The sequence below is a fragment of the Corvus hawaiiensis genome, chromosome 22 (genome assembly GCF_020740725.1).
Source record: "Corvus hawaiiensis isolate bCorHaw1 chromosome 22, bCorHaw1.pri.cur, whole genome shotgun sequence".
Classification (NCBI taxonomy): Eukaryota; Metazoa; Chordata; class Aves; order Passeriformes; family Corvidae; genus Corvus; species Corvus hawaiiensis.
In genome coordinates this window covers 4,174,188-4,191,522 of record NC_063234.1, presented here as the reverse complement: position 1 = coordinate 4,191,522, position 17,335 = coordinate 4,174,188, and the positions used below count along the sequence as shown (strand labels likewise).

At 45.0% G+C, this 17,335-nt stretch overlaps 1 protein-coding gene and 1 long non-coding RNA gene across 12 annotated transcripts in view; both read right to left on the bottom strand.

Annotated features, from left to right (window-relative positions):
* The window catches only part of CAMTA1 (calmodulin binding transcription activator 1), a 235,325-nt gene that overhangs the window by 196,723 nt on the left and 21,267 nt on the right, over nt 1-17,335 (bottom strand). For 10 of the 11 annotated variants that reach the window (XM_048326078.1, XM_048326088.1, XM_048326080.1 and 7 more), the window contains one exon: nt 14,560-14,678. In XM_048326078.1, coding sequence (XP_048182035.1) covers nt 14,560-14,678 — 119 coding nt within the window. Of the gene's footprint in view, nt 1-5,458; nt 5,528-14,559; nt 14,679-17,335 lie in introns of those variants that run through there. The other variant, XM_048326090.1, reaches the window with a different exon arrangement.
* Nucleotides 1,340-5,463, bottom strand: LOC125336943. Its single transcript, XR_007207890.1, has 2 exons — nt 3,345-5,463; nt 1,340-1,711 (listed from the first exon to the last, which is right to left on the bottom strand). It is a non-coding gene; the product is annotated as an uncharacterized LOC125336943 (long non-coding RNA).

Genomic DNA, 17,335 nt, shown 5'->3' with positions numbered 1-17,335 from the left:
TAGTTTAGATGCTCTAAAGCAAGGCAAGAACAAATCGTGGGAGGGACGATAATCCCTCATTTACTTTTTCTTCCACCTAACAAGGCAAGTTCTTTCCATACCCTCATTGCCTGGCAATGACCGCTTTCACCTATCAGGAGTGGCGCGTTGCTCCCATCCTTGGAGCACTCAAGCATCCTGTCATGGAAAAGAAAAGGCTATAGAATCAATCAGAAGCTGTCAGAGAAGAGCATCTAGTCTGGAAAATTGAGGTGCAAAACTAAAAAATTAAAAGATAAAAAATTAAAAAAATAAAAAATTAAAGACTGTCTTTCCATTGCCACAAAGCCTTTCCAAACCATCATCCTGGACTGTAACTAAAACCTTCTCTGGAAAGTTCAAAATTCATTGCACTCATCAAACTCTGAGAAAGGAAGAGCTCCTCAGCTACCAAATTCTGAAGACATAACTGAGCCTGCTCTTCCAGGGCAAAGAAAGACTGAGGCTGATGGGAAGCAGGTGTATGGAAGCTGGAGGCAAAGGCTGAAAATCTGTTCAGCAGAACCCAGGAAGGCAGGGAATCAGATGTGGCAGAACAGAGCAGGCAGAGCTGCAGCAAGATGAACCAAGCACATGATTTTTGTTGTTACTGTGCCATGAGGTCTGTGTCCAGGGAAGGCAGAGATTGGGTAGGAAAGGAGATTCTCATTGTTACTGGATGTACGACGTGACTTATTACTACCATCAAAAACTACAGCACCTTCCCAGTGGCAGCAGCAGGATTTTCTGGATGAGAACACTTCATTTCTACCTTGAAGAATATCAATTCTTCCTCCACTACCCAGCCCTGCTCAGGGGACAGCAGAGCTATTCCCAGCTACAAAGAAAATGTGTCCTAAATAAATGGAGAAGAGAAAGGCAAATAAAATGTTTGATAATAAAGTCTTGCAAGCTGTAGGCTTTTACAGGAGGGAAATAATCTCCACAGCTGGAAGGACACCTCTCCTGGCATCAAGGTCAGAACTTCTTAAGGAACAGAGGCCACAAGGCAGCGCAGACTGGCCCCAACCCAACCTGTACCTCAGGAGCACTGTTCCCTGGCTGCCACCTTCTACATATCCCAAGAGGAAAAGCAAAGCCACAGCATAAACCCTGGCTATCAGATCATATGTGGATCCAACTACTGAATCAGTAATTCCTCAGCCCCTCCTCAGCCCACAGCCCTGTAACACATGAGGGTGGAGGGGGACGAGAAATTAACAGAGGGACCTGGATGACAGGGCAGCAGAGCTTCTCACTGGGAACGCATCGCGTGACGCAGCACCTTCCAGGCCCCTCGCAAAGAACGGAGAAAGGCAAGTTGCAGTATTTGTTTCATACGTTCATCACAACAGGAACATCATCCATATCTAGACTAGGTCCAAGGGATAATCACTGTAATTAGCACTTCGTTCATATAATTACCAGCAGACCCTGTAACATTTTACAATGGAGGTAATTACCCACATTTTACAGCTGAGGAAACAGATACAGTGCAGGTGAGTAACTTAAAAGAAATAATCAGTGAAACTGTGGCACAGCCAGAGGCTGCAATTATCCTTATTCCCAGCCAAGGCTTTCCCCAACAATCCATGCTGAATTCACTTCTGTCTTGTGGGAAGGAATCCAGAGAAAATAAACACAAACTGGAATTTCCAATGTCTAGAAGAGCTGAAAAGCAGACAAGCCAAACCTGAAGGAGAAATAAAAACACATGTTTATCACTGAGCATTTTCTGAGCTGGATGTGCAGCTACGAGCAGGGGACAGGCAGAGGACCCTGCTCTAGCAGACACAAAGCCAATGCAGGGTGTCAAGGGCTACAGTTCTACTTCTGAAGCAGAGGAAAAGCAGAAGCACAGGAGAGGGTCAGGGCTGGCTGCCCAATGGTGCCAACTCAACCCCTCAGCCATCAGAGTCCTTAATGCAAGTCGAGAAGTTAGAAACTAAAGCAGGAGCAATAATTAAATTATTTAAGGACTTTGCAAACCAACGCACACCCAGAGCAGCAAGCAGGGTGACAAGCCTGAGAAATTCACCCCCACCCTGAAGACAACCTCCCTGCAGAGTGGCTGCCAAGGATCCCAGTCTTGCCCAACAGCGGTGCCCCAGTGCGAGGTCAGAACAGCGCTCGGGCTCTGCTCCAGAAAGGGGGAATTCCCTTCCCCTCTGAGCACAAGAGCAGTGGGAGCAGTGGGATCCATGCCTAGAACCCACCAGCCCTGAAACATGAGTAGGGTTAGCTGGCACTTGCTCAGTTTATTGCATACGGTCAGGTGCTGCACGGAAATCTGTGTTTTCCCAGGTACAGTCTTGGGCGAGGCATACAGACCTGTCCTGTACTTTCATCCTGCACCTCTGGATGAGTTTCAGTGTTAACAGAAAATGGTGTGTTTGTGCTGACCAATACATCTGATTTTCAGAAGTAGTCAGACCAAAGTGAGCAATTTGCTGCTGCCTATGTTTTATTAAATGAGCAGCACATGCAGATGACACACAGGTGTCTATTAGGTTGAATAAAGCAGATTAGGTATATCCAACCCCAGCTGCATCACCTGAACTGCAAGACATGCAACACTCTGAATCTTGTACGTGTGCCAAGGATTTCATTTCAGCCCTTCAGCCTTCTGTTAAGGTTAAAATATAAAAGCCTTCAGCAGCAGAACATACTGCATAGATTTCAAAATTAAGACTTGTTTCAGGAGTGGATGTTATCAACACTCTGGCTTTGAGTAACAGAAAAATCTTGTAAGCAGGAACAAATCTCTCAATAGAGTATTCTCTCAATATTTAAATAGACAAATGTTTTGCTTTGTAAACATTCTGCAGCATTTGTGTAGTTCTTTGATTAAGTGTTTGACGAAAACATGTATTTGAGTTCCTGCTCAGTGAAAAACAAGCTCAGTAAAGTGAATTAAGTTCCATCATCTCTTGCCATCCAAGGGTCAGCTGTTGCTGTTCCTGCTGTATCCAGCAGCACTGCAGCAAAAACCTGGGGACAGATTTTACACTGGGGCAAATGACAGTGCTATTGCTGGGTCAACAAAGCAGATTTTCTTACCAAAATTTACTGGGTTTTATACTGAAAAATTCCTATCTCCTCCCTTCCCAAGGGCTGTACCTCCTTCCTCCCTCAGCAGCTCTAGCATCCTGGAAGCCCATGCAATAGCTGAACAGGCATAACCCATATTATTAACGCCGATTTCTCTGAATAACCATCTGCATCTAACACAATATGTGGAAATATCACAACAAAGCATGCACCACTCTGTCATCCCACCACCTTGGGAGCTACACCCAGAGAATACCATGGGTCAGAGCGCTTACCTTATGAAAGACGGCAGGATGGACATGACAAAACATGAAATGAGACAAAAAAAAAAAAGAAACAAGACATTCTAACCGTCTTTTAAGCTCTGATTTTATATTATTGACTCCAATTCCCAACATCAGACATTTTTATTCCATTTCTTCTTTTTCCCTGCTATTTGTTCTAGCAGGAGGCAGCCAACAGCCAGCCCTCTGCACAGGGAGGGAGATTCCTTCAGTTTCCAGACATTTAAATAAATGTTTTTAAGACTTGCTGCCCTGGAAAGTCAAGGCATTCACATGTAACTGCTGCCAACATAAAATATGTGTTACAAGGAGAAAAAGTCTTTGAGGAGTTTTCTTAGGCAAAATAAGTATTTTTCCCCGCTGAGTTTTAAAAACCCTGTTCTGGAGACTGGAGAAATGGCGTAAGATGGTTTCTGGAGGATTCCTCTTCTCAGGCTGACAGGTAGCATTAAACCCAAGCCAAAGCCAAATCCCAGCTATCCCAAACAGGCTCAGTGAGGAGCAGCAGTCTGTGTACCTGAACTGACAACTCCAGGTCTACAAAAACTATTACAGCTAAAATTTGGAACAGGAGGGGAAAGGAAAATCCACCTGAATGCTTCAAGCATTTATGGAGGCTGTGACAGTCCAGCACAGCTCATAGCCACAAAGTCAGAGAAACTCACACAGTAACACAGAGGTGCTGGGCACGGAGTTCTGTGAATACTGCATCTGCCACTACTTTAACAGGCAATTCTGCCACACAAGGGCAGTTTAAAAACAGGGATCTTGTGGTTAAGCACAGAGATCAGTGAAATACCTTTCTCAAGCAGGGATGCCAATTCAAACCAGCTGTTTCCTGAACCAGGTTCTGATGTTGACGGTGCATCCCCACTGCTCAGGTAGGACCTGCTAGGGCTGAATCCCTCAGAACTCACAGAGGACTCAGGGGAAGGAGACAACTCAGGCTCAGCCCTGGAGGTCAACAGGACCCCCAGATAGGGGAGCAGAGCCTGATGCCGCCCAGTTTCCCTGGGGAAAGGGTCAGCAGGAGGGTGTTCGGGTGAGCTTCAGGCTCCTCCAGAGGCCAGGCACGGGCAGAGCCCAGTGGCACTATGTGAAGAGCTTGCTACAATTTTAATCTGTAGTCCTAAGAACGATATAAAGTTTTATAAGCATCAACAAGGCTCTGAGAAGACCTAAATCCATTTCAGTGCTCATTTAGCAGCTTCATCTGTGTGCAATTAAAACTTCAGCATTAAATGTTAGAGAATAAAATAATGAGACACTTAAAAAGTAATCTGTACTTCAGTGGGCTGTGCTCAGTGGATTTCGTATGATCATTTACCAGATAAAAATAGAATCTGGCCAAAATCTGTCTTATCCACTGCTTCCCTTTCAACAGGAAAATGGAAAGAAGCAACTAAGCTTTGGGGGCTTTGCCATCCCACGTACACAGAACGCTGCTTCCCTAAGCACAGCCGTGCCTAAAGCACAGCTCCAAGCATTGATAACTTCCCTTTGGGCTCCAATGATAACAGAAAAATAAATGCAAATTGAGTTTCAAGTGAGATTTTCATTTTGGTCTAAAGCCTAATCTTTTATTAAAACAGCTATCAGTTTGGAGCTGATGGTTAGGAAAAGTTAACTTCAGGACAGGGAAGAAAATTTTAACAGCACAGAATAGTTCTTACTCTTAAGTGTATCGGAAATGCTCCCAAGGTTACTTTAAACTATGAAAGTTGACTAGAAGGGGACACAGATGGGCCCCGGACAGGCCACGAGCATGGGTTTTACTAACAAAAGAGAAAATGTAAATTAAAAGCAAAGATGTACATAAATATCAAAATAGATTAAGTGGGAGAACACAGATCAAAAAAAGTAAAGTATTATACAGGCAACATACGCACAGTTAAACTTGAAAGAAGCAAAAAACAACGAAAATTACATATTTTATTAACAAGTGAAATAATGTTTATTCAAGAAAAACCAACATTGCGCATCCTCATAGAAAAGAAAAAAGACATCTGGGGAGGTCAAAGAACGCTACAGTTTAAAATGATGAAATGTTACAGCTTACACACCAAAATTAAAAATGAAATGAAATTAAAAAATGAAATGGTTACCAAAGTAATGCAGGTCAAGGGATCAAAGGTGAAGGGTCACACACTATTAAAAAGAAATCCAAAAGGGCGTCTGCATCAAGATCTCTGCAAAACAAAGGAGCTTCAGTGAGTAAAACTAGAACCTTCTATGGAAGCACATCAAAGCTCTCGCACTCCACACACAGCCCGCGGCAGCACCGCTCTCCTGTGCCGGTGGCTGCCGACCCTCCTGCAGCCACTGACCCTCCTTCAGCCACTGACCCTCCTGTGGACAACCAACCATTCCTGTGGCCACACTGCCCTGGCCACACTGAGCAACTCCTGTTTCCAGCCACGTTGGCTTGCTGTTATTATTAACCTCCCTGTAGACAGGCTCCTACAAGTTTTCCCATTTCCATGCTGGAGCACTGGTTCCTTGTTTCACAAACTGTTTTCAGCACTGAGAGTATGAGGCAGCACAGCCCAAGCATCAGTTGCAGGTCCTGCATTGGCACTGACTGCTCCCTGTGCCAAGGAGGCTCTGTTTAGGTCAGAACACTCCTGGCTGTCAACACGACTGTCAGACCGTTGCTTTTCAGGGAAAGCTTGACATGCTTTTTCAACAGTTTGCTTTATTCACTGTAACTGTGGAAATCTGGTAATTATTGACACACATGCACACAGAACCCCTCACATCGTAACGTATTGCTTTAACACTCCAATAAAAAAGTAATTCAAATGTGGTTTCCAAGACAAAGGCCTCTCCTCCTGGAATTTCAATTACACAGAAGCTATAAAACAACCTTTGGTACCCATTTCCAAGCAAGATGCAGTCAATTATCTATACTAAATTTATGCAGAGAATGTAATATTTACATCAGATAACTTTTGGAGAAAGACAACCACCAAGGGCATTGCATCCCTCTTCATTCCAGCATCCCTCCCCCTGCCTGGAAAGGCATTAAGTTTTGGGAGACTCTTATCGGGACCAAACCAGCTCTGTGCTTGAAGCCAAGAAACAAACTCCCTGCACAAAACCCTGCCTTTGCAAGGCAAAGAAGCCCCCAGTGTCAAGAGAATCACCGTATGTAACAATGACACGTAGCACAAGGATCTAGTCTGCCTGGATGTTTTTCCAGAAAACATGTCTCATCTTTCCACGTCATTCCTGCTTCATGCGTGTCACAGTCAGGAACCTGCTGGAGAATGCAAGTAAGTCCATATTCTCCCTCAGCAACAGTGTCTGGCAAACCCTCCTGCTAAAGCTATTGCTTGTTGACCTTAAAACTCAGTTCCTGCCATTATTTCTAACATTTATCAATTCCAATTTCTGTGAGCCAAACCAGTAAGCCCACATTTCCGCTGTTCCCTCACTGGTGTGCTGGGCTGCCTCCTCTCACCACAGCTCACACTGTACGACCTCGATATGAAAGAAAGCAGTTTGGGAACCCAGAAACTTTGCAATAACTCAACAGCATGGACACAGACTTGCAGTGACTCATCAGGTAATTAAGTCTGAATGCATGAACATGACTTGTGCCACCAGGAAGACCCCAGAGCTCAGGAATCTCAGAGCTGCATGACAGGGACATGCCTGCAGGACAGACCAACGTCGTGGGGCTCCCTCACAGCTTCTCAGGTAACAAAAAGTTTGCACAAAGATAAGTTTTAGGTAACTCCAGGAACATTTTAGCCCTGGGACAACAATGATGGGGCACAACCCCAAGGTGGGGCAGCTCCACAGGGTTCTCCAGTGCCTGGCTCGGTCCAGGGCTGCATGCTGCAAACAGCTCCCAGCTCCTGTGGTCTGTCAACGGGACACAGACACCAGAATCAAAGGAATGAGACTTGGTTTTACTTTCTCCCCTTTGCAGCAGACTACGCCCTCTCCTGCCCTCCCTAGGACCCTGTTCCCCGCAAAGATCACTGCTTCTTTCCCTCTTTTCCTTAGGCACTGCCTCTGCAGAAAACCTTTGCTTTCACTGGCACTAATTTTTCCCTCATATCTAGTTTTTCTTTCCCATCTAAATTCTCTGATTTTTCTGTTCCAAATGAAACAGCCACCCTTAGAAGCAGCAAACCTGAGAAGCAGCAGACCAAGACGACAGGACTGCAATCCCTTACAAAATATAATCTCCTCAGTTCCCATTCATTTGCCAAGTAAACCAATTCCTTCGTGTGTGTACATGCCGGGCCCTGGCAGAGAGACTGACTTTCTAAATTGACTTTGTTGTAACATTTTCCTTGCAAACTTGGAAGTACAAATTGTGCAACACCAGTGAGTATTTTACTCAGTGCTGCGCAAGCCAGAGACTCAGATACACAATGCAGTGATACCTACCACTACTTCTGGCATTCCTGCAAATAAACAGGTAAATATTAACTGAATTAATCCACTTTCCTGACTCCCTCATGTTTCAAGAAGGGTTTCCATAACTGGTAATTCCAACTTTTTATTCCCCACACACCGGATTCCACTTTTGCTTTTGACACTACACTTCAGGATAACCATATACAGTTAACAAGGACGATTACACAGATTAGGAAAAGCACATCAGGTCCATCAACTGGAGGAAATAATATTTCATCCTATTTTCCCACAAGACAGACAAAGGATTTGGAGCCACAGTACAGCCACTGTCCAAGTGTCTGGACACATATTTGTTGCTGCTGAACTACGGTCATCTATAACACCCCACTCTCTGTGGAGGAACCTGGAAGTGTCAAACAGCAAAAAAACCTAATACCACTGACCAATATTCAGCAGTACTTTGACAGGTTACTAAGGACAAACAGTCAGGCGGTTAAATACCATCACCATTTTATAGTTTGTGTACAATATGCTAAAACTAATGATGAAGTAATTTTTTTATTTAGGGTATCATTAAGTGTAATAAAGTTAATTTATTCAAAAAAGTTCACTTGGAGTAAAAAAAAAAAAAAAAAAAAAAAATCAGGAGGGCAGTGCATTACTCCCAACCCTCCCTCTGTTTGCTCTGCTTTACAGGAGCCATTCCAGTTCCAGCACTCTGACATACTAACTGCCCAGCATTACTAGATCAGCCCTTTTTCACTAGGTTCATCCTAACATGAACCAAAGGGAAGGGAAAAAAGCTAGGTTTTCCTAAGAGGAAGATGAGGATCCTCTCTGTGTCTGAGCATAAACAGCATAGCAGGTATTACTGCCCTTGTTCAAAATTACCAGGATTGGTAGGTAACCTCCTAATTTTGCTCAATCCCCAGCCCGCTCACAGCAGTCACTAGGGCTGTAAACACAACTGAGGAACTGCAAGCAGAATGCCAGCACCACATTCCTGCTTTGCACATTAAGCAAAGCACTAAATTTCATTAATTTCACAAAATAAACCCACAATTAAGTGCTTCTGTTAGAGAAATTGCCATCTCGTTCACCGATCAGCCTCAAACCCCAACCACACGCGCAGCGGGAGGAGCCGCCCCCACGTGCCAGACAGCCCCAGTCAGGTGTACCAACACTTTACCACCACTCTGCTTTCCTCACACTACAAACAGTTTCCCTTGCATTTCACTTGCCAAGCTCTTTCTTCTCTAAAGCAAGTGGGGTTCCTCACATTCCTGCTGGTGGCCAAGAGGAGGGGCAGGCTCTGGACGCACGGTCCCACCAGCTGGCAGCGCAGGCACCCAGCTCACTGGTGACAAAGCAAGGTGGGACAGGTCTCTCTGAGGCACAGGGCACTGCAGACCACCACCACTGAAATGAAGGGTGAGAATTGACACTGGCACTCTGGATTTTATGGATGCTCTGGCTGCTCCAGCACTTAGCAAACACTTTGCCCCCAACTGCCTGCCATTCCCAAACCCGTGTCATAACGTGCCTCAATCCCCAGCTCAGCACCATGCTAAGCACACCCCCAAGTGCCAGAGCAGCTGGGGCGGGAGGAGCCGCTATATGGGAGCGCACACGAGCTGGTCTGCAACCACCTCCTTGCTGCTTCTCCAGGGCGGGATCATCAGGCAGAACAGAAACCAACAGCACTTCCTAGTAACAGCATTTGCCATTACCATCGGAGTATTTTATACTGCGATCACGTGGGCAGCAGGCAATTAGTCTAAATTCAATATTCTTACTGCTTTTGAGAAACCCCAGAGCTGACACAGACTGCGAGGATGCCCCAGCCCTGTGAGTGCTCCTAAGCAGGCACAGGGCTCTCGCAACAGCTCCCAGCGGCCTCTGACTTTGGGAACTCCGTGCTCCAGCTGAACACACCTGAATGAATTGATGTAGAGCATTAAAAAAAATATGCTGGACTTCAGAGTCCACAGGGAACTGTACCGAGCACTGCTCCTTTTCTATAGAGTTTTGCCATCTTGAGGGGACACTGTGATCTGGACCAACACCCCTTCCCTGCTCCAACTGTGCTGGTGACATAAACTGGTCCCACACACTTGCTCAACACTACAAATTTATAACACATTCAGCTACTTTAGTGAATAAGGAATGAACTGGAACATGCAGTGCAGAGTTACAATACACCGCACCACCCCAGGCAGCCTTAAAACAAGAAGGTTTTTAAAGTTTTCTGATATAAGAGTCAATTCTAAAAGGCAGTTAGAAACCTTAAAAGAAAAAAAAAAAAGCAGTAGCAGTAGCCATGCTGCCGGGTCTGTAGCAGAGCAGGGCTTTGATGAACAAACGTGTGGCGACAGGAGCCGTGCGGTAACCAGCTGCCCAACACTCAGCTGCCGGCGGCCGAGGGGAACTGGAGAAGCAGGCAGCAGAGACCTATTGCTTTCACTTCCTCCCTGCCAGCATTTCAGAGCATCACAGCCAGCCCGAAGGCTCCAGACTCGCTCCCCCTTATCAGTCTGGGCTCCTCACGTCCCTCAGGCAATTCTCCAAACCTTCAAGATCTTCTCTACACTTTAGAGAAAAGACGGCAAATAACTCGTTGTCAAGCGAAAAGGAGAATGTCAGTGTCATGCGAGCAAAGCAGGAACGCCAGAGCACATCGAGATGTCAGTGAACACGCGACTCAGGCCCCCAGGCTGCAGACACAAAGAGTTTCTTCCTATGCTAAATAATGCTCAAATACAGAGTTTCATAATTGCATTATTTGAATACTCTCCCAAGCAGTACCTGAGCCTGGAATCTGCAAAATGTGGATGCTGGCTGACTCTAGAGAGCAGGGCAGTTCTGCCATGCCCCTCCAGACAAGCCCAAGCACACGGAGCAATTGCTGCTGGCTTTTTCTACCATGGAAGTTCTGGGCTTCTCCCAACAGATTGTAAATAGAGAATCCTGTTGGAACCAAAGCCCAAGATAGCATTTTACATTTCCAATGTTTAACTTTTTCTTCTTTCTCGCACCGTGTCATTAAGTGTTTACAAGGATGATTAATGACTGCGGCTGCCAACTGTTAACGAATGGCATCTCTGTTCAGAGCTGCAATCCAGTGCCTGGCAAGCGCTGTGCAGAGACAAGGTTACTCCAACATCCTTGAGCCCCAGCACCCCAGGAAGCCCCCGCTTCCTAGACAGAAAGCAGTGGGATGCATCTCCTGCAGACAATGCATCTTGCTGTCCAAAGTGACTAGCAGGTAATGAGGCCCCACCTTTGCCACCTCTGTCAGGGGACACGGGAGTTCAGCTGGGGCACCTGGAGGGTGGCTCTGTGCAGCCCTGCTTGGGGAGCCTAGCCCCACGCCATGGAAAGGAGCTAAGATCCAGTGCTTCCGAAATTCTTGCTCGAAGCGCACTGCCAGCATGCCGAGCCAGAAGCCTCTGCTCCATCCACTCACTGAAACCAAACTGGACCTGCATTTCACAAACCCTAAAATGGTTCATAGTGAACAACAACTAAATCCTTAGAGTGAGGAACTCTCTCACAAGCACAAAGCACTGCAGAACTTTCTGGCAACTAACTCATTTGTCTTAATGTGAGAAATTGCATGAAAGCCCCATCTCAATACTCTCCCAGAGCCGGAGAAATAAGCACAATGCACCTTTACAAGCATTTCAAAAATGTAAATCTGTAATTAAATTGCTAGGCTTAACTTAAGATTTTCTATCTCTGGTAAAAAAAAATTGAATTAGAAGGAACACTTCCTTCAGTAGGAAATATAAAACCGCTATAAACTTGATTTAAGACAAGATGACATCTTGGTATGGAAATGTATTTCCATCAAACACTGCAGTTGCAAATGCACGATCGGATGGAAAGCAAGCACCTCAATAACGTGTTTGAACCATTTTTAAGCGCTCCATTTCTCTTGCTACTCATCACGTGATTTTACTAAGTGTAAAGTCAACCACAACTCATCCAGCTCTCAGAGGACACAGTTTCTCCATCCCAACTACCCAATCCAGAGTAACATCTGACCGTTATTCCCAAGCTGCAGACACAAGTGCTCAGAAAAAGTTATTTGCAGTGTTCCCACGGCGATGCTCTACCCTGGCTGCTTCCTGACCTCTGCACCGGCAGCACCGAGGACTCGATGGAGTCCAGGCCCAGAGACTGCACGTGCCCATCCGGCCACCCACCACCTCCACAGCTGGGAACATCTGTGTGCTGGGCTTCAGGGCCCTAAGAGACAGGCAAGAGCCGTGTTCAAGTTTCCATGAACCATGCCCATGCAAAGGAGCACAAAAGGAACACTTAAGGATTTTGGAAAGGAGTCAGGTCACAGCTGGGTTAGGGGGCTTGGCCCCCATCACCCCTGGGGAGGAATCCCATACCAATGCCTGCTACGCTCACATTCTGCAGCTCATGGTGAGACTCGACACCCGTGACTGCCCGACACACACCATTTGAGGGAGGACAGCATTGTCACACACGTTCAGATCTGTAAACTGTTTAGGCATTTCATTTCTTTTCCATCTTTTACTAAACCTCCCTGTCCAGGAGACACCTCACACACAGGACCAGGGATTCTGAAATCAGTACAAAAATTCTGGAAATACCACCATATAAAATACATCTTTTTCTTCTGTACTTTACAATTTGTGTCTTCACTAGCACAGGCAGAACACCTGTGTACTCAGATGAAAAAATTTATTCCCTTAGGAATGCCTCAGAAATGTAGTCCAACATTATTATTCAATTATACCCTAAGAAAAATTCAAGTTTTATAACAGTGCACAAAATTAAACTTTCAGATTGGGGGTGGGGAAGGCAATAAAATCTGGAAGCTCAGCTCCTTCCTCCCCCATAATTAACACAAATTTCCAAGACTTCATCTAGGCATAAGACTCTGGCTTTTTCTATTTTTTCCTCCCCTCTTAGCTAATGAGGCCAAAAAATCTCTGGCCACAAGAAAAGCTCTTTCATTTAAATCATGCAACATGGATACTTTACCAGCCACACCACACAGGCTGGCAGAGTCAGCACAAGCTATAACCCATGGACAGACCCAGCTCCACATCCCCATGGCATAACAGCCACAGTGAGAGATTTGTGAAGAGGGGATACAAATGAGAGTGAGGAGCCTGATATTCAAAAAGACAAGGGCTGGGTCTGGTTTTAATGTTCCAGCTGATGACCTGTGTCCATTAGCAAACAATCCAACCAGAATTACAGCACCAGACAAACCCAGCCCAGCAATACACTGGTGAGCACTGGCAGAGCCGCTCACTCCCCGCTCCCCAGAACACTGACACAACCCTTAGGAGAACGGCCACACTCCCAAATTCTCCTCTGTTTTCAGCTGCATGATGAACTCTGCCACATCCTGTACCCACAGGAGGCTCCACACACCAACCCTGCCCAAAGCCACATGTGCAAGTGTGTGCACAAAGCACAAATACTGAAGTGACTAAACCCCACCCCAAGCAGCTCTTTCCAGTAAGAGGGAAGAGCATCCTTCTGTCACAAACCTGTGCAGAGCTTGCTTTCCCCAACTGTCTTTGTCCAAACATCATCGGTCAGAGCCACTGGAATTGCCACTGCTCCATGTCCTGTACCCACTAGTACAAACACTATCACAGAATAAACTGCAATCCACATTTTCTAAGATTTACATTTCAATTTAAATGACCCAAGAAAAAATAATCTACACAAAAAAGCCAAGGCCAGCAACTCCCCCAAAGACCCGATTCATTCTATCACAGTACTGGGTATGTTAAAAATAGGTACCCGATTGTGACTTCCAGACACCAGAAGGAAGGGGGGTAAAGGCTCCAATTTTGAAAAATACACACAGGAACTGCTCTGTGATTGATTCTACGCTCAGCAAACACACACACACAAGTGAGCCGTGTTTGATCCTGCACTCAGCTGCCACTTGCAGGTGTTAAACTCGTGAGCACAGGTTCTGTTAACAAGTTTAGATCTACAAATGAGGGAGCAGAGGAACAGGACCAGTCAGCTCCCAACAAGCAGATGCTAACTGGAGTTCTACAGTCATTTCTCCAAGTGGATTGCCTCTATTATTAAGTGATTCCCACAAATAAGGCAAAGCTACACTAAGACAGAGCTACTAAAAACTAAAACTACACATTGTGCATATTGCTATGGGACTTCCAGCATTGCTGCACAGCAGGAATACAGCCTAGGGATTGTAGAGCTACCTGGGCTGCTTTTTAACTTCACCTTAGCCCAAAGAATTTTAAATACTTCTTTTTTATTTAAATGACCCCAACCTTAACACATTAACAGGTGACCTGTGAACCAGCATACTCAGGGTAACTGGATTCCAGTAAAAAACACCCAGTTCTGTGTTTCTCTTGTTCTTAACAAGATTACTCAGACAGAGGTAAGCTGGTTTATCTCCCAGGACCCTGTGTGTCAGGAAAGAACATACACCACTTTTTTGTTCGGAAGTCTTCATGCACAGGAAGGTAACACTTTATTCAGCACAGTACAAACACACCTATCTAATTTTAAACCATTTTGAAACGGGTCATTAAGGTGATATAAGATTTGACTCTGAGACAAGTCACACACACATGAGCAATAGACTCCTACTGTACTAGCAGTCAATTTACACATTTGCCTTCAACTCCCACTTAAAGCTCACTTTCAGCATGTACTAGGACTTATTATTTATGGAACAGGTTCCAGAGCCAGAGAATTCATATCCTGCAACTTGCATGGCATGCTCTCACAAAACAGTCCATAAGCATTAAGTAAGTTGATACATTTAAGAATAAATAAGACATTTAACTACCTCGTTAGTGTTCCAGCGGTGCCTCTCTTTCGGTAAACTTGAACATTTTGGTAGACATTCAAGCAGCTTCTTCGGTAAAAAGATTTTTACATGACTGCCATTGCTGTTCCCATGATCATCTAGAAAGAAGAGGAGACACATGATGTACACACAGGAGAATGGGTGGTTGCAATCAGGAGACTCAAGTGAGGACAAGACTTGGGAAACCCCCCAGTTCCCCTGTCCAAAAAGAGCAATTTGCCATGGCAGTAAGACAAATAACAGCTTTCTGCTGAAACTACAAGTTTATTTCAGAAATACAAATACAGTTTAATTCTTTCTGGTTGCAAAGTTTTAAAAGAGCTTTGATGGATTTGGGCACAAGCAGCCTGTGTGCGCTTACCTGTGCCTATTTTAGCTCATTATTTCCCTCAGTGGCAAATTTTACAAGCAATAGCAACGAAACACTGTAGAAGCTGTGACCACAGCGGCCCAACCTGCCAGGGAAGTCATAAATGAAGTTCACACTTGACAGGATTTGCAAGTAAATAAGCACAGAGCCCCAGCACCTGCTATAATTTTGTCAAGCTGCAGCAGAAATGCAACTCAAGGTCTATTAGTTCATTTAAAACTAAAACACACCACACATGATCAATCCCAGGTTACTTCTACTTCTGTTAGCTAAAAAGTGAATGTAGTTCCTCAACATGAGAGTGAGGAAGAGGGATGGAAGTTTTCCTACCTCACCATGCCCAAGGGTCTCAAAAGGAGAAATACTAAATAATACACAACTATTCTTTTTTATTGCTAAATATGTAGAAGGTGCATCAATTCCCCTTCAAAGATTGGGGTCCCAAAAAGCCCTGCAATCCTACACCAGCCTGCAGCAGTCCCAGCAGCAGCACCTTGAAGATGTCTCTCTATCACCCTCTAACACCACCAAAAGAATCAGAGCATCCATGAAATGCACGTGTTTATCAAGTAAATCAGTCCCCACAGGAAAGGGAAATGGAGCAGCAGGGTAAGAGAGACCAGCCACAATGCAGAACTTTACCAGTTCTCCCTCCAAACACACCATATCTCTGTTGCCTTCTACCAGCCTCGTGTCCCATGACAGATCCTGGGCAGTGCTACACAAGCAGTACAGTTACTCACTCGCATTTTACCCTACAAAATTAATTTATAGTAATTTCCCACTTGGAAATGTACAGAAAAAGGGTATTAACTTTACACATCTAATCATTTTATGTCATAAAACACATGCCAGCACTATGATAAAACTCCTCTGCAATTCTGTACGACACAGACATTCCCCGTGACCTGCAGTGAACCCAACAGAGCCTGGCCCACGATCACTCTTAGAAATGACTTAGGAATTGCAGAGACTTCACACCAGCAGTCAGACATCCCCGGTATTCTTAAAGCTTGATTAGACTCTTGGATGTGTCAAGTTCAACAATATACATGCTGTTAAATCAACTGCTCGTGCAAGCCCAGCAGATGAGTTTACACGATAAGCAGCGATGTGTATGATAAACGTGAGCTGCTCTGTAATTTACAAGTCCTGCACGCTCCCTGAGTTATTGGGAACTTTACTGTGCGACTGTGTCGGACTAAATCAACAGGGCTGCCACTTCCCAACTTCTTCCTGGGCAAGGAGCAGATGGGTAGATCGATCTCTGCTGGACTGCTAAAGAAATCAGGGAGAGGGTGCTCTCCATTACGCCATTCCAGGATTTCTGTTTGGTTATTGAGTTATTTTAGACCATTACTCTACAGGGCTTTTTGGCCACATCCTTTCCCCAGCCAGTGTTCTGCACGTGTGACTGTCACTGCTATTTCCCTGCACTCAGGCCACTCAAAGCCTCACAGACACCCAAGTTGTGATAACCTGGGGTTATCCACAAAGACACAACTTGCCTGCAGCAAAGACCAGAGCCGGGCAAGGCCTGCCATGCCAGCATCCCCCAGCCACTTCCAGGTCCACCAGCCAATGCAGACAATACTCACTTCACACTCCCTGCATTCATTTTACACCATTTCCATTTCTCATTCAAAACACTGCATTGCTCTACATTCAATTCATTAAGGCACAGAATATTTTACAGCACACATTATTGCTTTTATCAGCCAAACTACATCCCAGTTACATCTCATCAGCTTATTTTCCATGGGCACATTTTAATTGACATTAATTGTATTACTTCCCCTTACCTCCGTATCAGTCAGGCCCTCTATCATTCATTCCATTATTTTGCAGGGCTGGCAGACCTCTAATTATTCAGCTCGTTTTATTAACTTTCTTCCATTGTCATCAATTATCAGTATTATTAATCCAGAAAGTGCCTATGGATAACAGAGCCCTTTAAAATGTTTTGGTAGAAGTTGTCAGAACTTGCTGACACTAAACCTTCCAATTCCTGTTGTTAGTATCTCCCACCTTCTGTTATAACAGCAATGGAAGGTCATTCTCACCATCCTGTAACACAACTACATCTCACGGATGCCCCCCTTTTCTGCATTTAGCAATGGCATTTCTTCACTCCAAAAAATCCCCAATGTGGAAAACAACTGCTCCTGCCTGGATCCAACAGGCTTTTCATTATGGACTCCTCAAGCCGTGTGGTCAGAACAACACACAACCACCACGATACGGGATGCAAATCCTAAATCCAGTGACCTCTAAACCAGGTTTGACCTTGGAAAAGGATTAAATCAGCCAACCAGCTATGAGGGTGAAGAACCCATAGCCCCAAATGATGCACACACACTTGCCTTCCAACTTGCTTCTCAGCCC